A 25,272-nucleotide genomic window follows, 5' to 3' on the forward strand; every position below is an offset into this window, starting at 1 on the left:
AGTGAATCCTTAATGGAAGGGAGCCGGACAAATAAAAGCAACCTGTGCTCCTCACAGCTTCTGGGACTTCCCACTCTTGCCTGTCCTGTCTCTTCTCTGGCCACAGTCCTTCATGCTTCCTCGTGCTCCCCTTCCTCTGCCTGTCCCTTAAATGTTAGTGCTCTTTAGCGTCCTCCCGTGTGCTTCTTCTTCTCTGCACTTGCTTCTCCTGTGCCCTCTCCTCATCCCCGCGGCTGTGTCAGCCACATGCCGATAACAGCCCAAACCCACATGGTCAGCCCAGCTCTTCACAACCAGCTGTCTGCTGCCCATTTCCACCTGGATGTCACATAGGAACTGCAAAGTCAACTGGCTAAAAGGAAATGTATGAGCTCTTCCCAATCTATTGTTCTTATAGTCTTGATTCCAATGAATACAGCCCACCCAGGAGACAGGCCAGGAACCTGACCTTCAAGGCCAAACCCCCTTGTCGTCACCCTGCCACTCTCATCTCTCTAAATACCCAATAGCAAGCCCTGTTAGTTCTAACTGCTAAACATCTCTACCCTCTATCTACTCCTCACGGCCCTCACGGCCATTGTCTTGTTTCCAGCCACCTCCCCTCACCCCCTCTCCATGTTAAAGCCCCCCACTTGTCTCCCTGAAGAGGAGGGCCCTCATGCCCAGTGAGGGGTGCCAGTCTGCAGCCAGACCCACTGTAGGCTTTGTTTTTTGTTGCTTTTGTTTCAATGCAGCTCTGATGAAATCACCCCCTGCTTAAATCTGTTCAATGCTCTATCTTGCTCTTCTGGTCATTTCCAAGCTCCTTAAACGGCACAGGAGCCCACCTGGCCCTCCCTCATTCTGAAACGTAAGCCCTCCCCACTCTTCCATCTTATTAAATAACCAGCCACACTGAACTTCCTACAGTCCCTAAAGGAAGTACATTTTTTCTTACCGCCAAGCCTTGCTCTTTCTTCTGCCTCAAATGTGCTTTCCATATTTTTCTCTGTTTTAACCTTTCCGTGCCCTAAGTCACAGCTCAGATAACATTTATTCCAGCCACCTTGCCCTGGCAATGCAAGCACCCCTGCCACAGCATTTGTCACACTGCAGTGCAGCTGTCTGTTTTCTGCTGGTGCCTCCCAGCAGCTCTTACATCTCTGGGGCTGGACACAGAGTAGCCCACAGTAAAAACCAGTTGAAAGCAAGGACAGAGTGCCTGGCTGGCTCAGTCAGTTGAGCATCCGACTTTGGCTCAGGTCATGATTTTGTGGTTCGTGGGTACAAGCCCACGTCAGGCTCTGTGCTGACAGCACACGGCCTGGAGCCTGCTTCAGATTCTGTGTCTCCCTCTCTCCTTCTGCCATTCCCCTGCTCTCTCTCTCTCTCAAAAATAAATATAAATAAACATAAAAGAAAGAAAGAAAGAAAGAAAGAAAGAAAGAAAGAAAGAAAGAAAGAACAGATTTACCATAAATTTAATGAGACATACATGTCAAGGCAACTTAACTTTATGGGTCCCTTCCAAGCCATATAACCAATTCTGATTCATAATTTTATGTGCTTTATCTTAAATAAGACCTACCTCCAAATTATAAAAGCTTCAGGGCCTACAAACCACAGATCCACTGCTGGTTACGTGAGTAAATCAGTCAGAAAATGAGGCTCACAGAAGTTAAACAACTACCCCATCCCATGTCCCACTTCATGACATGACTATCTGGCTCTGAATTTGCATGCATCTGACCACACAGTTCACACTCTTGTCTGGTGTGTGTGCTGAGAAGGTCAGCTCATCCCTCCTGGCTTCAGTTTCCTCCTTCCTGAAGGAGGATATATGCTTCATAGGATTTCATGAGGAATAATTCACTTTATATCTCTAAAAGCACCTACATAGTACTTGACACACAGATGATTCTGAATAGAGGACAGTTGGAAGAATAATACTTTGAAATACTGCACATCACAAATTCCATTCAGCTCTCCAATTCAGGATCCATCTAATTCAGCCAGACTTTAACTAAGCCCCTACTCTATATGCAAAGCACAGACAGGGGTTGGGGGGAGTGGGGGTACAAAAGATTAATGATCTCAAAAAGCTGTCACAGATGTTGGGGAAATAGATATTTAAACAAATAAGTATAAAATATGTAAAAAGACTTAATTTCTTCATCTTTTTTACTGTTTCTCTTTGTTTAATATCTTGCTCTTTTCTTCTCTAAGGAGATATCTCCTACCCTCTGGTCTAAGGTTGAGTATATTAGTTAATTAACAGCTCTACTCAGCCACAGAGCTGCCTTGGGTTACAACCTGACCCATACTTTAAGGAGACTAAGTTGAAGCTGTGAAGTGAACAAAAATTGAACATGATTTTCAGTAATATTTTCACCATTAAAAAGCCCTCTGGGGAGATAGTAGTTTCTTGAAAAGAAGCCAAATTTAACTTAGCCAACAGTACAAGTTAAGAAGTTAGAGATAAAATATTCAATAGCCAACTCCCTTTCTGAGACTAAGCATTTAGGAAAGTCATTCAAAACCTTCGCCCATTTGTAAAATTTGAACCACATGATAGGCAGAGCCACGGACACTGACCATTCAGCTGGGTAACTGGGTCACTGGGGAGCAGCCTGGACCAGAGCCCAAGAGAAGTGACTCCCACCCCTCTCTCCAACTCCTGGAGGCATGGCGTGGAATCCTGGGGGCTTAAAGACAGACACAAACTTGGCTTTGCCTTCTGGAAGGTATGTGACCTTGGGCTGAACCCTGAAAACCATCAATTTAGTCAATAATAACAACAATGGATAATATAATAGATAAAATAGTAACATCAACCTTTAGGGCTGTTGGAGGCTTAAATGAGATCAAACAGCTAATGCATGCAAGAAATGAGCTATAAATTTAAGAGTTTTTTAAACTTTTTTTTCATGTAAGGCAGTAAAATTTACTTTTTAAAAAAAGTTTATTTATTTATTTTGAGAGAGATAGTGAACATGAACAGGGGAGGGGCAGAGGGGCAAAGAGAGAATCCCAAGCAGGCTCTGCACTGTCAGAGCAGAGCCTGATGCAGGGTCGGGTCTCAGGAAGCATGCAATCATGACCTGAGCCAAAACCAAGAGTTGGGTGCTTAACCAACTGAGCCACTCACATGCCCCTACTTTTTTTTCCCCCTGGTATATAGCTGTATGGGTTTTAATACCATGGATGGATTTTGTAACCAGCACCACAAACAGGATACAGAAATCCCAATACTCCCGAGGAATTCCTTCAAGCTGCCTTTTGTAGTCAGACTCTCCCCCAACTCTGCAACCCCATCCCTAGGGGTCTGCCTTTTGTACAGTGTTAAATAAATTGAGTCATGCAGGAAAAAGTTTTGTATCTGTCTTCTTTGACTCAGCATAATGCATTTGAGGTGCATCCAAGTTGTGCATAGTATTAAATAATTGATCCTTTTTATTGCTGAGTAGTATTCTACCATGTGGGTGCACAACAGCTTGCTATTTCATTCAGCCACTGAAGGACACTGGGCTTTTCCAGTTATGGGTGATTATTAATCATGGTGCCATAAACACTCACGACACATTTTTGTGCAGACATAACTATTTCTATAGGATAAGTAAATATCCAGACATGGAATTGCTGGGTCACCATGGCAAGTGCAATGTTTAAGTTTATAAGAAACTGCCAAACTGTTCTGCCAGAATGACTCTACATTTATATCCCACCAGCAAGCTATGAGAAACCTAGCTGTTTCACCTTCACATCAACACTAGACATTATCAGTATTTTTTTTTTTTTTTTTTGAGAAAGAGAGAGAACATGAGCAGGGGAGAGGGGCACAGGGAGAGAGGGGGAGAGAGAGAGAGAAAGAGAGAGAATACCAAGCAGGCTCCACACCAGCATGAAGTCCGATGCGGGGCTCTATTCTACCTCCCTTGTGATGGGGTTTTGGGGTAATGGTGGGGGGGGGTCCAGAACCGACGGCCAGGAAAGAATTCTTGAAGATGTCTTTGGTGCAAAAAGGTGACTTTATTAAAGCACTGGGACAGGACCCTTGGGCAGAAAGAGCTGCACAGGGCTTGTGAAGAATGGTTGGATTTATACTATGGAGTTGGGGACATAAAGTCAAAAGAGAGGCCTCCAGAGGGACTTTGATATGCTAAAGAGGACTGCTAAGTTATCTGAGGCCTGCTGTCTTCAAGCTGAGGTTGTTTTTCCCTCTAGCAAAACATTAAGACAGTAGGGAGTTCCCAGAGAAAGTTTTACTCTGTCTGCCTCAAATATCTGTTAACGGGCTACAGGTTATAAGGAAATTGAATTTTACCTACCATTTCCTTCTTGCCTTTGTTCCCCGTATCACTATGGAGGGGTGATTTGGGGTTACAGGAAACGGAGTCCACAGGTTTCGGGAGATTAGGCTATTGATAAGACTGCCTTTTTCTTGTAATTTACTAAGATATTTACAAACTGATGAAGACACTCATCCTGCAGGACTGTGATCTCTATCAGTTAGCCATTTGTTTTCTTTTCTTTCCTTTCCTTTGTCCTCTTGTCCTCGGGCAGCCAGTAGTGCCTGAGGATTATCACACACATCCCACCCGGGATGGGGAGGGTGTGCTAGCTTGTATTTTGCCCTCTGCCTCCCTTATGCTCCCTCATCACTTGGATCATGACCTGAGCTGAAATCAAGTCAGATGCTCAACCAACTGAGCCACCCAGGCATCCCACATTATCAGTATTGTTTTAATCTAGCCATAATAGGCGTGTAATGTTACATTTTTAAGAGAGACACATTTGTATAAGATTGTATGTAGTCATCTATTTTATAAGATAAGAATGTTCAGGGGAAGTTAAGGTCACAAGCACCAAGTTTCTTCAATGACTAACCACCACCTTCAGAAAACCTTGACAACTCCAGCACGGCAAAAAGACATCTCAGGGTCTGGCTCTTCCCCACTTCTTCAGCCTCACCCTCTATCCTTCCCACTCTGGGACCCTTATCATTGGACCCATTATCAGACCGGATCGATAATAGAGCTAAGTGAGTTTAACTGAGTCCTTATTATAAGCCAGGGGTCCAAGCTAAGTCTGTCCCGTGTGTTACCTCATTTCATCCTCTGACAGCTCTGTGTAATCACAGAAAGGTGGTCACATTTCTGTTACAGAGGAGGAAACCGGTGCTCGGAGAGATCGGGAAACTTACCCAAAGTCACACAGCAGCTATGTGGCAGGGCTGGGGCCAGGTCCCTGGTCCCATCATGCCCCAAACGTGCCATGCGCCCCTGACCTCTAAGCCGGGCCGTCCTCCAGCCTAGAGGCCTCTGGCACCTCCACCCTCGTCCACCTACAAGCCACAGCCCCACTCTGCCTTCTCAGTGAGGCTGCCCAGGGCCTTTTCAGGACACACTCAGCTGTCCTCCTCCCTGCTGTCTTCACCTTTGTTTATTTCACCCTCCCCACACAGCATCCTGTTTGCTGTGTATGCCTCCCTCGCCAGTCAATGACTACAAGTGAGGATCCAGACCTTTCCAGCCTTCTTTCCCTGTGCCTGGTACCTAGAAGGCGCTCAAACCCCTTGTGGTGTCGAGTGCCAGCTAAGGCTTCAGAGTGAGAGACACCGGCCAGGTCCTGCAAGAATCAATACTGCCAGGACCTTTAAGCAAGAGCTGACTGGGACACCTGGGTGGCTCAGTGGGTTAAGCGTCCACTTCAGCTGAGGTCATGATCCCGCGGTTCCTGAGTTCGAGCTCCGTGTCGGGCTCTGTGCTGACAGCTCAGAGCCTGGAGCCTGCTTCGGATTCTGTGTCTCCCCCTCTCTCTGCCCTCCCCCACTCATGCTGGCCCTCTCTCTCTCTCTGTCTCTCAAAAATAAAAAAAAATTAAAAAACCAGGAGGTGATAGTCCTGCAAAATCCAGCCACATAAGGGCATTATATAGGAGTCAAATGTACAATAAAAAAAAAGGCCATTACACAATCTTACACGTCCTGAGACAGACTCAGACATCCACCCCTATCAGCATATACAGCATTTAAGATATAATACAAGATGACAACGGGGACACTCACCCAAGGTTAACAGCTTTAGGTCAAACAGGAAAAAAAAGATGGAAGGAGACAGAAGCCCTTTTCATATTCATGCTACCACCTTCTTCCTTATTTACATAAGCATTGTAATTTTTTTTCATTTATGTGGAAGAGGACAATTAAAACTGTTTATTCCTTTCTAGCACTCTCAATTAAGAATGATCATTTTTAGGGATGCTTGGGTGGCTCAGTCAGTCAAGCATCTGACATCTGCCTAGGTCATGATCTCACAGTTCGCAGTTCATGAGTTCGAGCCCCACGTCAGGCTCTGTGCTGACAGCTCAGAGCCTGGAGCCTGCTTCGGATTCTGTGTCTCCCTTTCTCTCCACCCCTCCTCTGCTCGAACTCTGTCTCCCTCTCTCTTTCTCGAAAAAGAGAAAAAAAAGAATAAAACTTTTTTTTAACAATCATTTTTAACAGTAAAAATAATTAAAATCAATTCATTAGCCTGGAAAGCACCTCGGGGGATGTGGACTAATTCTGTGTCTCTGGCAAATCTGACCACAAAAAACATTCCAGAAAGATGGTGTACAGACACCAGAGTGCAGCTCAACCCCAAAGGCTTGGAGGGGGCAGCTCTCCGCACTGTGCATTCTTGAATATATGTGCAATAAACAGGTTCATTTTTCACACTGAGGCATTTAATAGTATCAAATGGCAACAATCAGATGTTTCATGGGCTGTGGAATCTTCTCCAGTATTCTCCCAAGTAAGGAATTTTAAAACAATGGAGACCATGTGCTTGTGTTAATGAATCCAACATGTCCTTACCTGTCTTTCCTATCTATCGATAAATGTTTGTAATTCTAAAGACTTGAATACAGAAGTTTGGCCTGTCATATTCAGGCAAAGAAACTTGGAGACAAAGGGAGGGAAGGAAAGTGAAGGGAGGGAGGGGCAAGGAGAGGGAGAGGGAGATGGGAGGGGGAGGGGGAGGGGAGGGAGGAAGGAAGGAGGGGAGGAAGGAAAAAGAAAAGAGAGAGGGAGTTAGGAAAGAACAGGAAGAAGGGAGGGAAGGAAGGGAGGTAGGGGGAGGGAAGGAAAGGAAGAAGGGAAGAAGGAGGGAGGGAAGAAAGGAAGAAAGAGCGAGGGAAGGAAGAAAGGACGTGAAGGGGAATTTATAGATAGAGATATATTAATATTTCAACTATGGCAACCTAATTTGCTATTCTGAAACCAGAATAAGAACCATTTTGCTCTGGCATCAACTCCTGAGACCCTCCCCTCCATGAATCACCTGTTTCAATGCTAACATAGATTTATCCCTCTATAAGCTCCATAGGAAACCTATTACCCTGATTCATGGCCACCTCCTCACCTTCTCCCTATTCTGTCATCAAAGTTCAGATGTGGAGAATTAAATACAATACTGCTCCCATACTTTAATGCAGATAAATAATTTTTTTTTTAATAAGGCAGAAAAAAGATCAGAAACAAGCCAGTATCTTAATGTCAAATTTCTCTAATGTTTTAGAGGCCCCATCACATCGTGCTTAATGGAAGTGGCAGGGAGGGCGGGGGGAAGACTCATATCATTTAGTCATCGAGAACACAGAGAATTTGCTTTGGAAGTCTCAATTTCTATGTCCAGCCAAAGACTAGCATGTTCCACGTTTGGTACTTAGATGCAAACAGCTACACTTTGGGATAAGAACAATCATGTCTTCCCCTTGTATTGGCACACAAGTGTCCTCATACGTCTCACGCTGACAGCCATGAGCTGCTTTATATATCTAACAGAACCTGGCAAGACAAGATGACCTTTCTAATTGTCATTATGAGAAGCACAATTGCAAGTAACTTTGAAACATATGATAAACTTCATTATGCTAAAATAGAATAGCTTCTACTTTGGGGCTCATGATGAATATTAATGTCAGGGCTCCTGAGAAAAAATGTGCTCTAAATTTTATATTGTATAAAACCCTTTCAAGACCAAAGACGGTATTTATTTATAGTCTTTAGGTTTCTGCATAGATGCTATTAAATATTCCATTAAACATGGCAAAACCAAATGAATAATCACAGAACATTAAGAGAGGGATAACGATCACCTTCACAGTTTTAGGCCAAGATCCAAGCAGGGTGAGAACAAGAGGGCTTTGACTTTAAACATGGGCTCAAGGAGGACACGGAATGTACATATGGGAGAGTCAGTGCATTCGGCAGTGAGAGGGCATCCCAACACAGATGTCATAGGGATCCACTCCTGGGGAGATGGTGGGGAGGCTGTATATACTTCACTCAGAGCACACAGAGATCGTGGGCAGTTCGGAGGGTCTGAGGGAGCTGGCAGGGTGTAGCTTAGAAGGAATGTAGGGAGTGGGCGCATGGTGGATACGGGCATTCTGGAGGTGTTGGAAGGAAACCAGAGAAGCATGTGGAAGCCGAGGCGGGGCAGCAGAAAGCCGCGGGAAGACGCGGCAGTCTGAGTCGTGGGAGAAGTCTGATGCCCAACAGCTGCAACAGGCAAGAAGGTGCCTTCATGAAGCCCGAATCATAGTAATTTATGATGATTCCACATCATGCACAGAAAGGGATCTTCGACTTAGCGCCCAGCGCTGCTCCTTATGGAGAGAAGGAGAGGGAGCCGTGGCAAACCCAACAGCCCTCTACGAAAAGCTGGTGACAATTTAAAAGGTCACCCCTTCTGGCATTCTTCCAAGACAGGGATGTCCTTTTCCTACCATATTCTTTAGCACTCTCCCTCAAACTGCTGCTTCAAAGGCCACACACACACACACACACATTATGAATAGACACCCTCCTTCCGTCTATGAAATAACAGCATGCTTTCGAAGAAAAAATTCTGACAAGCAGGAGCTATTTTTCTAATGGATCTATTCAAGAAAATGAGAAAATTAAAAAAAAAAAAAAGCCAAAGACAGCGAGGCACTAAACACGGGCTGCGTCATGCAGAAGGAGGTAGGCAGCGGGTAGAAAGCCGCACACCTCTCTCGGCTGGTGCATTTTCATGGATGTGCACATGAAAAACAATTCCTTCCCTAGATTTATTGTAAACAGTGAAGCCAGTTCATTATGGCCCCCAAATGCAGGACTTCCCAAGATGTCACATTTGTTTGAAAGGCCAGGCCCAATGAATATTAATGCACAGAGTGGAGACAGCACGCTTTTCCTGGGGAAGACCTGTCTATGCCACTGTTTGTTACGTTATTTGCACCCTGATGCCTTAAGAAGTTTCAGAATTTATTCTAAGCTGCCATCTCAGCTTGTTATCATTGTTTACAAAAATGTCTTTTCTTGGTCTGTTACTAATTATGGTAAGGGGTTAATTTCACACACATGCACACACACAAAGGAAAAAAAATTAGAATAACCATATTCTATAAAGATGAGGAAATCATCAAGTTCCCTTCCCCTCCCCATCCCCCAAAACAGGCAAACACATGGACAATAAACTATAAAGAAAAATTACAAAGGCACAGAAAGAAGTGAGTTCAGCCTTGCAGCTGGTCAAATAAATGCAAAAAGAAGGCATGAACTAAATACTATCTAATTATTGTTACACTAATAACCTTTAAGAAACAACACCCAGGATGGGAACGGATAGGATGGGAACATCGATTACACTGGTGTAATTCTTCTGAAAGTCAATTTGCAGCATGTAACACATACCATGAGGATGATTATGCTCGTTGGTCCAGTAACACCGATCTGGCACTTTATCTTTAGAAAAGAACTCATAAAAATGATCATGAAACACATCAAAATAAGGGATGGTTAAGCAAATCATGGTATACTGAGTCTTGGAATGCTATAGAGATCACAAATAATAAACTGGAATGCTATGTAACAACAGGGAAATGTAAGTGTGTGATGAGGAGGACGGCTCTGGGGCCAGAAGGTCTGAGTCCCATTCTAGCTCTTTGCTTCCCATCTACAACTCCCTGAGCTCACTGAGCCTCAGTGTCCACGTCTGCAGAATGGGAATGACAAATTTATCGCAACATACAGGTGCGAGGCTTGAGTGATGTAACGCTTTCATTATTGCCATGTAAGGCTAAGTGCAGGGAGAGGACACACAGTGCAAAAAGTCTGCATGTGCCCTAGGCACTGGGGGGGGGTGGCAGTTGGGAGGTGGGGGTGGGGGGACACTAAAAATGACACCAGGAACTCTGTTACAGAAGTTGTATGTATAATGGACATTTTTTGTTCAGCTTTGAAAATGTGCTTTATTTATGCTATTTTGTGGCATAAATTTTTTTAAAAATTTTAAGCCACTAGAGTAACCCCAGGACTCTGATAAGCTTGAACTTCAGAGGATTCTTGTATAATGCATAGAGGAAATGACTTTGCCTCCAAAGGTTGAGGTGTTCCTAGGAAACTGCAGACCACTAGGGAATTTCAGTATTTGGTGACCTTCTCAGGGCAGACATGGAGTTTGGTATTCAGCCCCTGCTGTTCCTCAGTCTCTGGGGGGAAAAAATGGGGTTGGGCGAAAGGCAGACTTTTGCCAAATTGTAGTGCTCTGTCTTGCTAATACAACTGGGACATGTGGACCAAAGTCAAACGCCGGGCCACACAGAGTTAAAAAGAAGCCTCAACACTACAGTCACCTTGTCTGAGCAAGACCAGGCTTCCTTTCATTAAGCACACCCTGAAATCACAGTATATTTGCATTCGGTTCTTTCTTAGGGAAAGGTAGTATAATATTTGGGGATCTATGAAGTATAAGGCAGCCACAGTAACACATACAAAAAAAGAGAGACATTCAAAATAGGCTAAAATAACCCAAAGTTTAACATCATTTTGGTAAATAAAAGGAGAATTACAAAGCTCGGTTGTAATTAAATCTAAAAGAAAAGTATGCAACCAGTTGCTAATGAGTTATCAAGACTTTGGAAAGTATAACATCAAGACAAAAATACCATCACATTATAACTATGTGAGCGTGCAAAATACAAGCATATCTGGTTTATAAATTTTTGATGATGTCAAGTCAGTATGTCTTTAAGCAACTCTTGATGGTTTCTGTCACTCTATAAATATTAAATTGCAGTGCATCAGTTTAGGATTGCCCACCCCTATGGTGATCCAACTCTCCCCAGTTGTGTAAAAATCTGGAGGGAAAGTGGATGGGACAGGATGGCTACCCCCCAAATGCAAAAGTGTGGTGGGCCCAGGGCCGCAAAAATCGGTGCAGCAAAACAGGGAAGGAAAACATTTATCGGCACATCTTTTCTCCTTTACGAGAGCTAAGAAAACCTGAAAAATCAAAGTGACAACAAAGAATGGCCTCTCAAGTATTGTCTCTCTTGGGTTGCTAAATATGTGGCAGTTTAAGGCAGAAAAGGAAGCACCCAAGGAAAATGGAAGGAGGCCCTAACTCAGGGCAACGTCCACGAGGAAAACAAGATATTTCGTACAAAATTAATAACTGAAAAAAACTGTGACAGCACAAAAGATGTCACAGCACCAACAGCACTGAATTCTGGGAAACCTCACAAAATTGGACTCAGTGAAAACAACCAGTCTTAGTTCCTCAAAGCCCTGAATTGTAGAATATTTTAAATGTTTTATTTAAAGTTTAGAAACTCACTCCAAGAAGCTTAAAAAGAGGACTATCACATTCTGCAAGTTGAATTCCGTGTAGTCAGTAGGATGACCCATTCGTCAATTCGTAGACAAGCTGGGCTTGTGATACCAGAAACTCTGGAGAGTATGCAGACCTACTTGTTAATGCCCGTATTTATAAGAACACAAAGGAAAACACTGACATCTAAGGAGTTTAGAACAGGAAACATAACTATCCACAGGTCTTTGAAAAAATATCAAACAGCGGTTTGAAGTTAACAAATATGCATCCAATTAAATTGTTACAGTTCAACTTTTTTTCCAATCAGCTGTGGTATGCCAGGTTCCTCTTAGTCACCCTTCGACAACAAAGGCTTTGGTTGTAATACAAAATATGTTGTTTTCATGACGATGATAAGCTACAGAACCTCCTATCAAGTGAAATGATCCATCTGGTGTCGGGGAAGTTGCAGATAAGATATCATCATTTCAGGAATGAAATACAGAGAACATACATAGAAATTTCAAAAGTGGGGAAAAAATCTTTTCAGGGCACTCAACATTATCAAGAGATGACTTTTAGACTTTGTTCTTAATAGTTATGACTGTGAGTGTAGCATTTAGGTAGAGCAGTGAGGTTGAGGGATGCATAGAGAAGCTCGTGTTAGAAATCAAGTTCATGAAGAATATAAACCAATGTAAAAAACAAGTACACGCACACACACAAACACAAACAAACATAAAACTGCAGACAAAAAATTCAAATCCTGGCCCCTACCCTTCATGTTCCTGTGCCTCTGGACAAGGCTCTGACCCACCCTAAGTCTCAGCATCTTCAACTATAAAATGGAGACTAGTCTGAGGCCGGCCACACACTGTCCAGAGAATTAGGCAGCTAAATATGTGTCAAGACTTGGCTCAGTACCTGGCACAGAGTAAGGGCTTAAAGAACAAAATGAAAAGTAATCCACATTTATTACTGAAGAGAAACTGACAACATCCAGGGGACCACTCCTTCCTTTGAAAGAGCACAGTAAATCCATAATAGCTATAGTTAATCTGTGCACACAGCAAGGGGTCCAATAAATACATGCTGAAGATAGACAACAAAGAGCCAAGGAAGAAGAAATCTTAAGAGAACTCAATTTTACACCTGTAAGCATCTATATAAAAGGTAATATGAATCCCTTTATGAATCCCTTAGAACGGAGTCCTACTAATTCTAACTAAGTTCTAGTATCATAATAACAATCTGTTTTCAAATCGTAACCTAATGCTGAAGTTGTTCAGTTAACTGAGGGTGGTACCACTCCCACCTGCGGACATTTAAAAGCGAGAGTGGGGGGAAGAGTTTGCACAGAAGACACCAGACAGGAAGCAGGAAGCACTCTGCAGGACATGACAGGTCTCATGCAACAGATCACCCCTCAACCACACCACACCACACCCAAACCGCAGCCAACGGACTCTCCTCTAGGAATCGTGGCGCTCCACCTACTCCCCATTCTGAGCTTCATCTTCAGGAGGGAGTGTAGGAGCAGGAGTGTAGGAGCATGTGCACACACACCAATGTCATCAAAAGCCCAGAGTCCACATGAAATCGAGAAAGACGAGGAAAGACACTATTGCCAAGAGCGATCCACCAGGTGCTTCAGCGTCACGCACACCCACCCTATTACAGAGAATCCCGTTCCCACTCCAAACAAAGTAGCAAATCAAAAAACTGCCTCTTGCAATTGGGTGTGAAATACAATTAAAATCATCACTGCATTCCCACCCAGGGGATATGTGACCGAAGTATTGGGAAGGGAGTGTAGATAACAAACAGGGACGCAGGTGGAAAAGAAAGTAACAAGTGAGGACTTCTAAAAAATTACATAGAAATAGGAGAAGATCAGAAAGAGTGGAGAGCAAGGGAAAAAATGAACAAAGTATGGATGCGATCATGGGAATGCTAGATCAGAAGGGACTAGAGTACATGGGGACTTTAGTGGCCTCAGGGACTGTAGGATTCACTCCGGACCACAACGGCCTACCACAGTGCCTGGCATACGTAAGTGCTCAATAAATGCTTACTGAAATGACGCATGGATAGATGAAAACACTGGCACACGTGAAGGAACTGAGAGGCAGAGATCAGCCAAAAATCAGTCATTCATCAAACCTCATGTTGTGATGCCTCTCTATGCCAAGTGTTGCACAGATGATTAGCCAACAACAGAAGCGAGATTAAACTGAGGCCTCCTTCATCCTAACACAGGCTTTTTACACTGTGGTGGAGAGGCCTCCCAAAAGAATTATCACAATTTTTTGATAGAAGAGGAAAGAAGTTCATTGCAAATTTCAACCAGAGAAATTCACAGGCAAAAGTGGAATACCAACAGATATGCAATGATAGAAGTAGATAAGGAAAAAAAAATGCAGAGAAATTTAAAATGCAAATACGTATTTAACAGCGATCCTGATAAAATAATAATTTTATTAATAAGATTAATCAACAAATAAACAATTAAAAATGTAAAATTTCATCCTGTGGAAAAAAAAACAGAAAAAAAAAGATGATGAAATTTTTTAAAAGAAGCTTTTCTCCCTAAGTTCATATTCTCTATGTTTTAAAACCTAAACAAACAAAGATTTCTGATTTACAAATGCAAACACAAATAGAATATTCCCCATATAACAATCTCAGTTCCTCCACATACAGACCCTGCAGCCCACATCTGATTCCAAGACAAACAGCTTGGTCCTCAGTTATTAAGAGCTTGATCACTGTCCCGGCCTCAAGAGAGTAAAGTTGTCTACCGTGCAGACCTTCGTCAAAGCTCAGAGGGAAGAAGTGACATTTGGTGAGTTTACAGAATATGATCTCTGGCCACTCTTCTAGGTTCGAAGTCTCATGTTTGAATCATGTCAGATCACTGAAAGTTTCCATACTTAAACATAATTAGCCTGAGCCCTTCCTAATTCACCCCCATGGAATTATTATAATTTAACATGTTTCTTAAAATTTGGGAGATCTTAGAATGGTTCCTTTAAGGATTTGCTGAAACACTGGATCAAAATTTTTGTGGAGAAACATGTACACACCCACAGATCTAAGATATGTGTATATTTCAATCTATCCGTGAGGTCTTCCTTTGAAGGCATCCCCTGTGGTTTTTTTCCAGGAGTGGCTGATAACAGCTACATGAAGAATGCTTTTGCATTTGTTATGAATCTGTTCGTGAGGACTTTTCAGTTTCCTCTCCAAAAAATAGCCTTTAAGAATTTAACACCACTCCGCATTCCTGAAAACCTTGTGATTTAAGCTGCTTTTGAGGAAGTTGAGCTCATATTCTCAACCAGAATAATTAACACTTGTCATTGGATTTTCTTCCATCTCAACTTTCAAATTCTATTTTTTTGTTGTTGTGTTGTTTATACTTCCATTATTTGTACGTTTTCCAATTCTCCATTTCCTCCCCATACAGACACACACCCAAAAGGCATGCAAATTCGATTCTTCCGTTCTATTTTCTCTTGAAAGTTTCTTCTAAATACATGGGATAAACGTGGAGAGAGAATTACTGCCTATTTATGCAGAACTTGTAAAGCACAGGATCTCTAAACTGAAAGTCTTTTCTTACTATGTGTGAGGTGACTTCTAAAAGAAGCTTCACTTGTGGACTTCAAAGTTTAAGGAACAAGTTATCTCACTAGGGAATGTCACACTTCCTTTCATCAGCTATTTCAAGGTCAAAAATCATGAGGCAGTCCAAAAATCAGGGCAGGATCATGTCAGCATGGACACAGGACCTTTCTAATCTAACGCAAAAGGTAGGTACAGTGGTCTTCCCTTATCCACAGAAGATGCATTCCAAGACCCCCAGGGGATGCCTGAAACCATGGAGAGTACTGAACCCTATGTACACTATGTTTTTTAGTATACATACATGCCTATGATAAACTTTAATTTACGAATTAGGTACATTAAGGGGAGCCTGGGTGGCTCAGTCAGTTGAGCGTCCAACTCTTGGCCTTGGCTCAGGTCATGATCTCACAGTTTGTGGGATCAAGCCCCGTGTCAGGCTCCTTGCTTTCAGCTTGGGATTCTCTCTTCTCCTCTCTTTGCCCCTCCCTAGTTCGCATGCACACTCTCTCAAAACAAATAAATAAACATTAAAAAAAAAAACAAATTAGGCATGTAAGTAATGAACAACAATAACTAATAATAAAATAGATCAATTATAATGATATACTATAATAAAAGTTTTGTGAATGTGGTCTCACTCTTTCTTTCAAAACATCTTGTTATCCTGCACTCACCCTTCTTGTGATGATGTGAAATGATAAAATGCCGACGTGATAAGATAAAGTCGGGGAGTGATGTAGGTGTGGTGATGTAGGGTTAGGCTACTACTGATCTTTTGATGATTCGTCAGAAGAAGGATCATCTTTGTCCTGACTGGGGTCGACTGTGGGTAACTGAAACACTGGAAAACGAAAACTGCAGATAAGGTGGATCTCCGGTGGCAGCCCCAAACCATAACTGAAAAATTGACTCCACTCCAACTTTATTACACTTAAAAAACTGCTCCTTCTCCGCCCTCCATTTGTGCTTACTCATTGAAAGGCAAATGAGTTAAAGCTGAACAGAGCCAGCCATCACTGCCAGTAAAAACGAAATCCTGCCATTTGATACTTGCACAGAAAACTCCTTTACGTACTTTACGGACCCTCTACACGAATTCCTGACAGCTCAGTGGGCCACAGATCCTGCCAGATTTTTGAGCTACATCTTTTCCATTCAGGCAGCTGGCATAAAATGGGAAAATTCATTAACATGCTAATGATGTCCTATTTAAAATTCTAGCCCTGATTATTCTGTGATTAAATCTCTCCCCTTGACGTCTGCTTCCTTTATATCTGAGTTATAGTGTGAAATCAACAATATTAATAAAGTACAATACAGATTACCAAGTTATACACAAGGGATGGAAAAAGTTATATAAATCTCATGGTCGTCTTTTTTCTGAAAAGCAGGTGTAGCAAACTAAAGAAGTTACTGATTTTTTTGTCCTACCCTCCTTAAAAAAAAACAAAACATTAAAATCCATAAAAATTAAAGGTTTATAGCTAATCTCCATAAGTATTCAGGGGTTGAAAGATAGATTTAGCTTTCCATTCTATTTCACTGTAAAGTTGCTCAGAATTCAAACGTGTTCTCCCGAAGTCTTAAGAACGGCTGATAGAGGTTAAAACACACAGCCTTTGCATCTCTTCACAGAGACTATGTGTCACTGAGAAGAAGTCAATGGATTCAGTGATGATTTCTGTCTCTCTTTGCCTTTGAGGACTCTGGCACATTTCAGTACTTTTTCATCATCTTGTTCTGTCTGCTGACACCCCCATCTGAAAATCCCACTCAGACAACTCAAGCATCTTCCATGAAAGACAAACTTACCTCTGTGCTCACTAAATTAGAATGAATTTTAAGAATTAAAAAAAAAAAAAAAGAAGAAGAAGACCCAAGGTCTGGGTCTGTAATTCAAAGTAAAGGAGTAAAGGAATAAAAGAAATAAAGGTATGTTTCATTTTAACATCTGGCCCGTGTAAATGACCAAAATTTATGGCACATTTTCTATTTTCTTTTTTTTTTTTTTTTAATTTTTTTCGACGTTTTTTATTTATTTTTGGGACAGAGAGAGACAGAGCATGAACGGGGGAGGGGCAGAGAGAGAGGGAGACACAGAATCAGAAACAGGCTCCAGGCTCCAGGCTCCGAGCCATCAGCCCAGAGCCTGATGCGGGGCTGGAACTCACGGACCTCGAGATCGTGACCTGGCTGAAGTCGGACGCTTAACCGACTGCGCCACCCAGGCGCCCCTTACTATTTTCAAAGACACCACCCTGGATACTGAGACAATACAAATGAAACTAATCACAGTGCTTTTCTTTGATCTCAGTCTAGTCAGAGACATAGATGTAATAATATCATAAGTGATCAGCAAAGCACTTTCCATCAAAAGAGTTCTCTGTATGAGACAGACTACTAATTGTTCCCTAAAACTGCAAATCTCAGGGTGCCTGGGTGGCTCAGTCGGTTAAGCATCCAACTCTTGATTTGGGCTCAGGTCATGATCTCACGGTCATGAAATCCAGTCCCATGTCGGGCGGGCTCTGCTCTGGGCATGGAGACTGCTTGAGATTTTCTCTCTCCCTCTCCCCCTCTCCCTCTCTCCCCCTCCCCTGCTTCACTCTCCCTCTCTCTTTCCCTTAAAACAAAACAAAACGAAACAAAACACGAAACCAAACAAAACTCTCCATTTGCTATAGAAACAGAACCCCTGGCTGGCCTAGGACATGTGTGTGTGTCAGCCATCTTGGACCACACGTCCCGGGTGTGGATGAACAGAATAGAAGAGCCTGGGTCCCTGACCATCATGGAGTTGCTCATTGGTATCCGAATTGACTTTTTCCCGGGTGCAACTATAGCTAGAAATCAAAATCTGCTTTAAGAATTCTACATATTGCTCATTTCTTAAATAGTCTTATTTTAAAATATTTTATCTAAGGATAAAAAAGTCAGCTCATGGTACATACACACATGTGCATACTGGCCCTCTGTATTTGCTCTATATTTAAAGCTCTACTTTTAGAGCTCCCTCTAAATTTTAACTCTCAAAAGCCAACAAAAGACAGAATATGGACTTTGGCCTAGTTTTATTGCATTTCAATGGATAAAAGCTTCAATCTACTATGGAATTTATGATTTATTTATTTATCTGTCTCCCATTACTCTCACTGACCCAAGATTATTAATTTGGTTGACCCAGTGCCAGGTCACCTCAGATTGGTTAAAATTTAGCTTCAGTCTAAAGCACAGGGAAAAGGATAGCTGATCCAGCAAAATCCAACCCTAAAACATAAAGAACACCTTCACAACAGTAACAGTAACAAGTAACAGTAATAGTAACGGTAACTGAGCCCAATGAAGGGCTTAAAGGCATGAACCAGGAGATCATGACCTGAGCCAAAGTTGGAAGCTTAACTACTGACTGAGCCACTCAGGAGGCCCCTTTATTCAGTCTTAAGCACAAGTCTTCATTTACTTCCATCTGTGGAGTATTTTCAAATAGCCATATTTCAAATGTGGCTACCTAACATCCCCATTCTTTTCTTATTTCTTTTTAAATAAGCATACTTTGTAAATATAGCTATTTATTAGTAGATAGGTCTTTCATTTTTCTAGTGAACAACATTTATTTAGGGACCATGATATACTATGTATGACCTCTGGCCTCCAGCAACCTTTACTCCCTGGAAGAAATGCAAGGGCAGTCTCACACATACACACATACACACACACACACACACACACACACACACACCCTCAAAATCTTTAGAAGTTGCCTCATTTAATCTGCATGACTTCATCAGCCTATGAACTAGATATTATTCTCCTCATTTTGCCAGTGAAAAAACAGGTTCTAGCGTCTAACGTATTTTAAATCTGAATTTATTTTTCGTGATTTCATTCTTCTGATTAGAAACTGAACCACTGTAAATTCTTTACATGTTTTTAAAGAAATAAGTTTTCACTTCATCAATTTGGACTGAACCAGCATCTTCTGAGACCATCCCTCAGGGAACCAACCTCAAGGTGACCTCAGTTGCTCTTAACAACCGGAACAGGAAAAGAACACAAGCAAAGAACACAGTAACTCCCCTGACAGGCAGACACTTCAGCTAGGGCAGCACTGGCCTCTTCTACATCATTCTTCCTGAGGAAAGAAGCTCTCAGAAAACCTCACACATAGAAGAGCCACTTCATGGTCTTTATTCGGTTTTCTGAGTCAGCCTGCTTTTGTCTCTGATTGTGCAAGCCAGAAGACTGAGCCAAGGAACAAAAGGAACATAATTGTCAAACAGAGAAAATTCTCAAGACCTGTGCCAAGGGAGGGATTGCTCTAAATAATCACAAGGCCATTAGCAAATTCGGGGGGGGGGGGGGAGGGGGGGAGACAGAAAAGCCTGCTAATAGCAAAACAAAAGCTGAGAAGTAATTCTATCCCATTCGCCAAGGCTCCTGCCAAATAGATCCTCCAGGAAAAGTGTCCTGTGCTCCAGGACCCCCTTCACGGTGACGGTCACACTACCACCACACAATACAATTGGTACCGTAGATATTTCACCAGGCGGCAGTGACTACTTACCGTGGGCAGTTTCCCCCTGGTCCAGCTCCTTTCTCAGTCTGCTGTAGTCTTCCTTCACACTTCCCAGCTTCTGGACATTCCTGGAGCTCAGCAGCAGCAGTTTGTCGAGGAGTCCCTCCAGCCCTTCCCTCTCAGATGTTAGTGATCTCATCTCCTCCGTGAGCTCCTTGGCTGTACAGAAATGGTTTCCTGCAGCAAATTGCAAGAGAGAAGGAGGGAAAACAAGTTTTACAGCATCCCCACACGTGGAAGATTCAGCAACAGCTAATGCGCACCAACGGTACCGAGAAAGAGGGCTGAGCTTTGCAACTACATCCAACTGCATGAATGGTCTTCCGTGGAGGAGTCCGGGAAAACACTGACTATCCTCCTTCTGCTAGGAAAACCCCCAGTCTCTTTATCGCCTTATTCTCGTTTCGTCTGCTGTAAACGTTCCATTGACCAATTCGTGTCCCTGTGAAACACAATGACACAAAAGTGTCTGACTGAAATCCAGGGAAGCCACATGCTATCACGCCATTCAAATATCCAAATGTCAAAGAGAAATGGAAAGGGACAAGCCATTGGAGTCAGACTAGACCTCAATTCAAATCCTATTCCTCCTGTCATCCAACCTGCATGACCTTGAGCAAAGAAAGAGGCATGTGCAATTTCAGGGCAAACTTCTTATAAAATCTGATTGTACTAACACCTGCATCACAGGTGGCTTCAAGAATAAACATGAAATTCTGTAAAGCACTAAGTAAAATATATCACACACTGAATTTAGCAAGATTGCGGGATACAAGGGCAATATACAAAAGCAATTGCATTTCTAAACATCAACAGCAAGTGGTATATGAATTTTTTTAGAATGCCATTTACAAGATTTTAACACTCAAAATACTTAGGGATAAATTTAAAGAAACATGTGGAAGACCTCCACACAGAAAACCATTTTTAAAACTCCTGAAAGAATAATTAAAGAAGACTTAAAGGAATCAGAAAAATAGAAACTATATATACATATATTGGAAAATTGAGTATTTTTAACATTTCTACTTTCCTTAAATTCATCTATTCATTCGATACAATTCCAGTCAAAATCTCATAACGGTCTTTTGTAGAAAGTGACAAGCTTATTCTAAAACATAAAGGAAAATGCAAAGGCCCGGATCAGCCAAAAAAAATCCTTGAAGTAGAACGAAGAGGAGATATATTACTTGATTTCAAAATAATGCTGAAGCTACAGCTCACGACCGTATGACATTGGCATATAGATAAATAGATAGACAAACAGATCAATGGAATAGAATAGTCCATAAGTAGACCTCACACAGTCAACTGACTTTCAACAAAGCGCCAGAGTAAGTCAATGAGGAAAAAACAGTACAATGGACCCCTGAACAACACAGGTTTAAAACATGTAGATCCATGTACACATGGATTTTTTTTTATAAATACAGTAGAGTACTGCAAATATATTTTCTCTTTCCTGTGATTTTCTTAATAACATTTAACATTTTCTTTTCTCAGGGCACCTGGGTGGCTCAAGTCATGATCTTGCAGCTTGTGGGTTTGAGCCCCGCATCAGGCTCTGTGCTGACAGCTCAGAGCCTGGAAACTATTTCAGATTCTGTGTCTCCCTCTCTCTCTCTGCCCCTCCCCTGCTCATGTTCTGTCCCTCTCTCAAAAATAAATGAACATTAAAAAAAATTTTTTTTTTAATTTTTTTTTTTTAACGTTTATTTATTTTTGAGACAGAGGGAGACAGAGCATGAACAGGGGAGGGGCAGAGAGAGAGGGAGACACAGAATCTGAAACAGGCTCCAGGCTCTGAGCTGTCAGCACAGAGCCCGATGCGGGGCTCGAACTCACGGACCGCGAGATCGTGACCTGAGCCGAAGTCGGACGCTTAACCGACTGAGCCACCCAGGCGCCCCCCAAAAAATTTTTTTACATAACATTTTCTTTAGTTTACTTGATTATAAGAATACAGTATGTAATACCTATTGCATAAAAAATATGTGTTAATCAACTGTTTATGTTTATTGGTAAGGCTTCCAGTCAACAGTAGGCTACCAGCAGTTACATTTTTGGGGGGTCAAAAGTTATACTCTGACTGCGTGGGGGGCCGGCACCCCTAACCTCCACGTCGTTCAAGGGTCAACTGTATTGTCAACAAATAGCAATAGAACAACTAGCTAGCGAGATGGAGAAATATGAACCTTGATCCATAGTTCAAATCATACACAAAATTTCATTAGAGACAGATCACAGAGCTACCTGTAGCAGCAAAAACTATAAAGCTTCTAGAAGAAAATACAGAATACCTTTCTGACCTTGGAATAAGCAAAACTTTGGTTAGGACCCAGAAAACACTACCTATAAAAAAAATAGATAAGTGGACTTCATCACAATGATAAAACCTTTACTCATAAAAAATACCATTAAGAAAATGAATAGGCAAGCCACAGACGGGGAGAATATATTTGCAATACGTCTATCTGACGAAGGAGTGGAATCCTACAACTCAGTAATTAAAACACAAATGGCCCCATGGAAAAACAGGCAACTGACTTTACAGGGTGAGATATGCAAAGGGCTGGTGATCCTATGACAACATGTCGGTGTCTCTTAGTCACCAGAAAAATACAAATTCATGCCACTGCAAAACCATTCCAATGGCTCAAGTGAATGACACCAAAGCCCAAGGTTATGGACTCCTGTGCATAATGGGAGGGTCAATGGCACAACCACCTTGTGGAGACTTCTGTCCATGTCTCATAAAGTTAAAAACACACCTACCCCTGGACCCAAACATTCTACTTCCAGGTATTTACCCAGGAGAAACGAAAACGTGTAATCAAAAATAGTTGTACTCAAAAGCTCATCGTGGCTTCTCCTGTGGTAGCCCAAATGAAACAAACTAAATGCCCATCGAGGGGAGAAAAGCAGACGCAGAGGCACATCTACACAACGGAAGACAACTCCACCACAAAAAGGCACAAGGGCCTCATACACACGGTGATGTAGGAATCTCTCAAAAAAGAAGAAAGAGAAAGAAAGAAAGAAAGAAAGAAAGAAAGAAAGAAAGAAAGAAAGAAAGAAAAAAAGAAGGAAAGAAAGAAAAAAGGCGCAAAAGACTGCATATCACATGATTCCATTAAGTTCTAGCACAGGCAAAGCTGATCCATGGTGAAAGGTATCAGAACAGAGGCTGTCTGGGGAAGGAACACAAAGGTGGCTTTTCTGGAGTGATAAAAATATTTGCATAGGGCTGCAGATAACAGGTGTCAAAATTCCTATAATGGGGCACTGAAGATCTGTGCATTTCACTGAATATAAATCATACCTCAACAAAAAAGGAAAAATATATTAGGGAAAATTTTAACATGAAACTTACACTATCAATTAAGAAGCATATCCCATTAACGAGCCCTCTGTAAATAACAGTTATTGCTACCAGAGGGCTCCGTGATGCTCCCACAATAAAAGCTACAAGGCTTTTCTCCTCAATCTCTTACCACATCCCTATGAAGGAAGTTAGGTCCTATGTTATCTATTCTGAAATGCACGCTTTGGTTTTCACATGTTAACATCTCTGAAGTGGTGATGCCTCTTACAGTTGCTATCAGGCAGGAGGTAGTCTGGATGAAGCTGTTACTGGGTGACTGTCTTTCTTGGTGGCCTAGAGGACCATCTGCAATCCCCTGGTGTCTCAAAGTACAAACCATTTAAGGATCATTTGGGACCTGGCTGTTGCCATTTATTGTAATGGATCTGTAAGATCAGGAAAGCACCGACACTTAAAACTTCAAGAATGGTGTTGCAGCTTGGCAGAAACCTATAGAACCCCATAGAAACGGTAGTTTATTCTTAGAGGATAAAGACTTCCATCACCAATAGTTTCACTGCTGCAGAGGATGAGAACGTGTGAAATAACCTGAGCTCCGACCACTTGGAATTGAAATGTGGTTCAGAACACTCAGACTCTGAACATGAAGACGTTTTAGGAACACCTTAAGTGATTAATTTTCCTCTTGGAAGAGTGATACGTGACTTTTCAAAAGCCTAAATACATCGAGAAGAACTATTTTAATATGTATAAAATAAAAATTCGAAGCTATAGAAAGCATATCATTGTTTAGTTGACAGCGATTTTTCTTTCTTAGTAGTGTATAAAATAACAGTGCATTTTATGTTCACTGAAATACAAGTTGTTGTCTCTGCTTAACAATCAGGAAAGCTGAAGTCGAACGAAAAAAAATACCTTGCTGAGGTTACCTAGCAATCAAATGGAGGGCAGGTTTCCAACTCAAACATAGCTCCAGAACCCTTCTTCGGTACTATAAACTATGCTGTTTACTTCTTTATTATTAATAGGCAGATTTCAACCCGATATAAATGGGAGAAATGTGACAAAATATTGTCCCACTTTAAAGGCATTCTGAGGGACACCTGGGTGACTCAGGTGGTTGAGTGTCCGACTTTGGCTCAGGTCATGATCTCCGGTCCATGGGTTCGAGCCCCACATCAGGCTCTGTGCTGACAGCTCAAAGCCTGGAGCCTGCTTCTGATTCTGTGTGTGTCTCTCTCTGCCCCTCACCCACTCATGCTCTGTCTCTGTCTCTGTCTCTCTCTCTCTCAAAAATAAATAAACATAAAAAAATAAATAAAGGCATTCTGGACACCTAGATATCTGGATAAATATCTTTTGAGATGCTATTTATTGGCTGCCCCTATAGCGGGCAAATGCAGGAGACAACAAGGCACCACCCGCTCTCCGGGAAGTACCAGTAAATAAAGAAGAGAAGCTGTATTCTAGGAAGTGGACAAATATGCACTAGGAGAGTTCAGAGAAAAAAGGCTGTTCCAGAAGGTGAAACAGAGGCAGGTTTCATGAGGAAAGAATGTTAAGGTTTCCAAAAGAAAAAACGGAAACGTGGTTAGAGAGGAAAGGGCTTGCCTTCAGAGGGTGGTATGAGGCATGTGGCCAAGATGGAGACCAGACCCACAAAAAAGCTGGATTCAAATGGTAGAGGGTCCAAGATGCCAAGCTGATGGGCTTGACCCGTTCAGGAAAAACAAAGTCCGGATAAGGAGCGCAGACTGGACTTCCATGAGCTTTGAGCTGGAAATAGCAACACAACTAAACCATTTCCTGGACCCGTGATTTCTTTCCCAAACAGTGACCAAGTCAGGGCCGCTGTGGGATGGAGCCCCCGTGGACTTCCACAAAGAACCCCGAGTTTGGTAAGTACGGAGTATCCATTCGGGAAGATGAAAAAAGTTCTGGCCCTGGATGGTGGTGATGTTTGCACAATGATGTCAATGCACCTAATGCCACTAAACTGTAACTTAAAAATGATTAAAAGGGCAAATTTTATGTGTATATTTATCTTATCATAATAAAAAGGCATCCTTTAAAAAAAAAAAACAAAAAAACAAAAAGAACCTCAAGGGACATGCCATGTTCCATGGGTGGTTTTGGGAAGA

At 42.1% G+C, this 25,272-nt stretch overlaps 1 protein-coding gene across 1 annotated transcript in view; it reads right to left on the minus strand.

Moving 5' to 3' along the window:
• The window catches only part of DISC1 (DISC1 scaffold protein), a 355,103-nt gene that overhangs the window by 179,990 nt on the left and 149,841 nt on the right, over positions 1 to 25,272 (minus strand). The window contains exon 9 of the mRNA XM_042960019.1: positions 19,795 to 19,983. Coding sequence (XP_042815953.1) covers positions 19,795 to 19,983 — 189 coding nt within the window. The remainder of the gene's footprint in view (positions 1 to 19,794; positions 19,984 to 25,272) is intronic.

Source organism: Panthera tigris, chromosome D2 (genome assembly GCF_018350195.1).
Source record: "Panthera tigris isolate Pti1 chromosome D2, P.tigris_Pti1_mat1.1, whole genome shotgun sequence".
Lineage (NCBI taxonomy): Eukaryota > Metazoa > Chordata > Mammalia > Carnivora > Felidae > Panthera > Panthera tigris.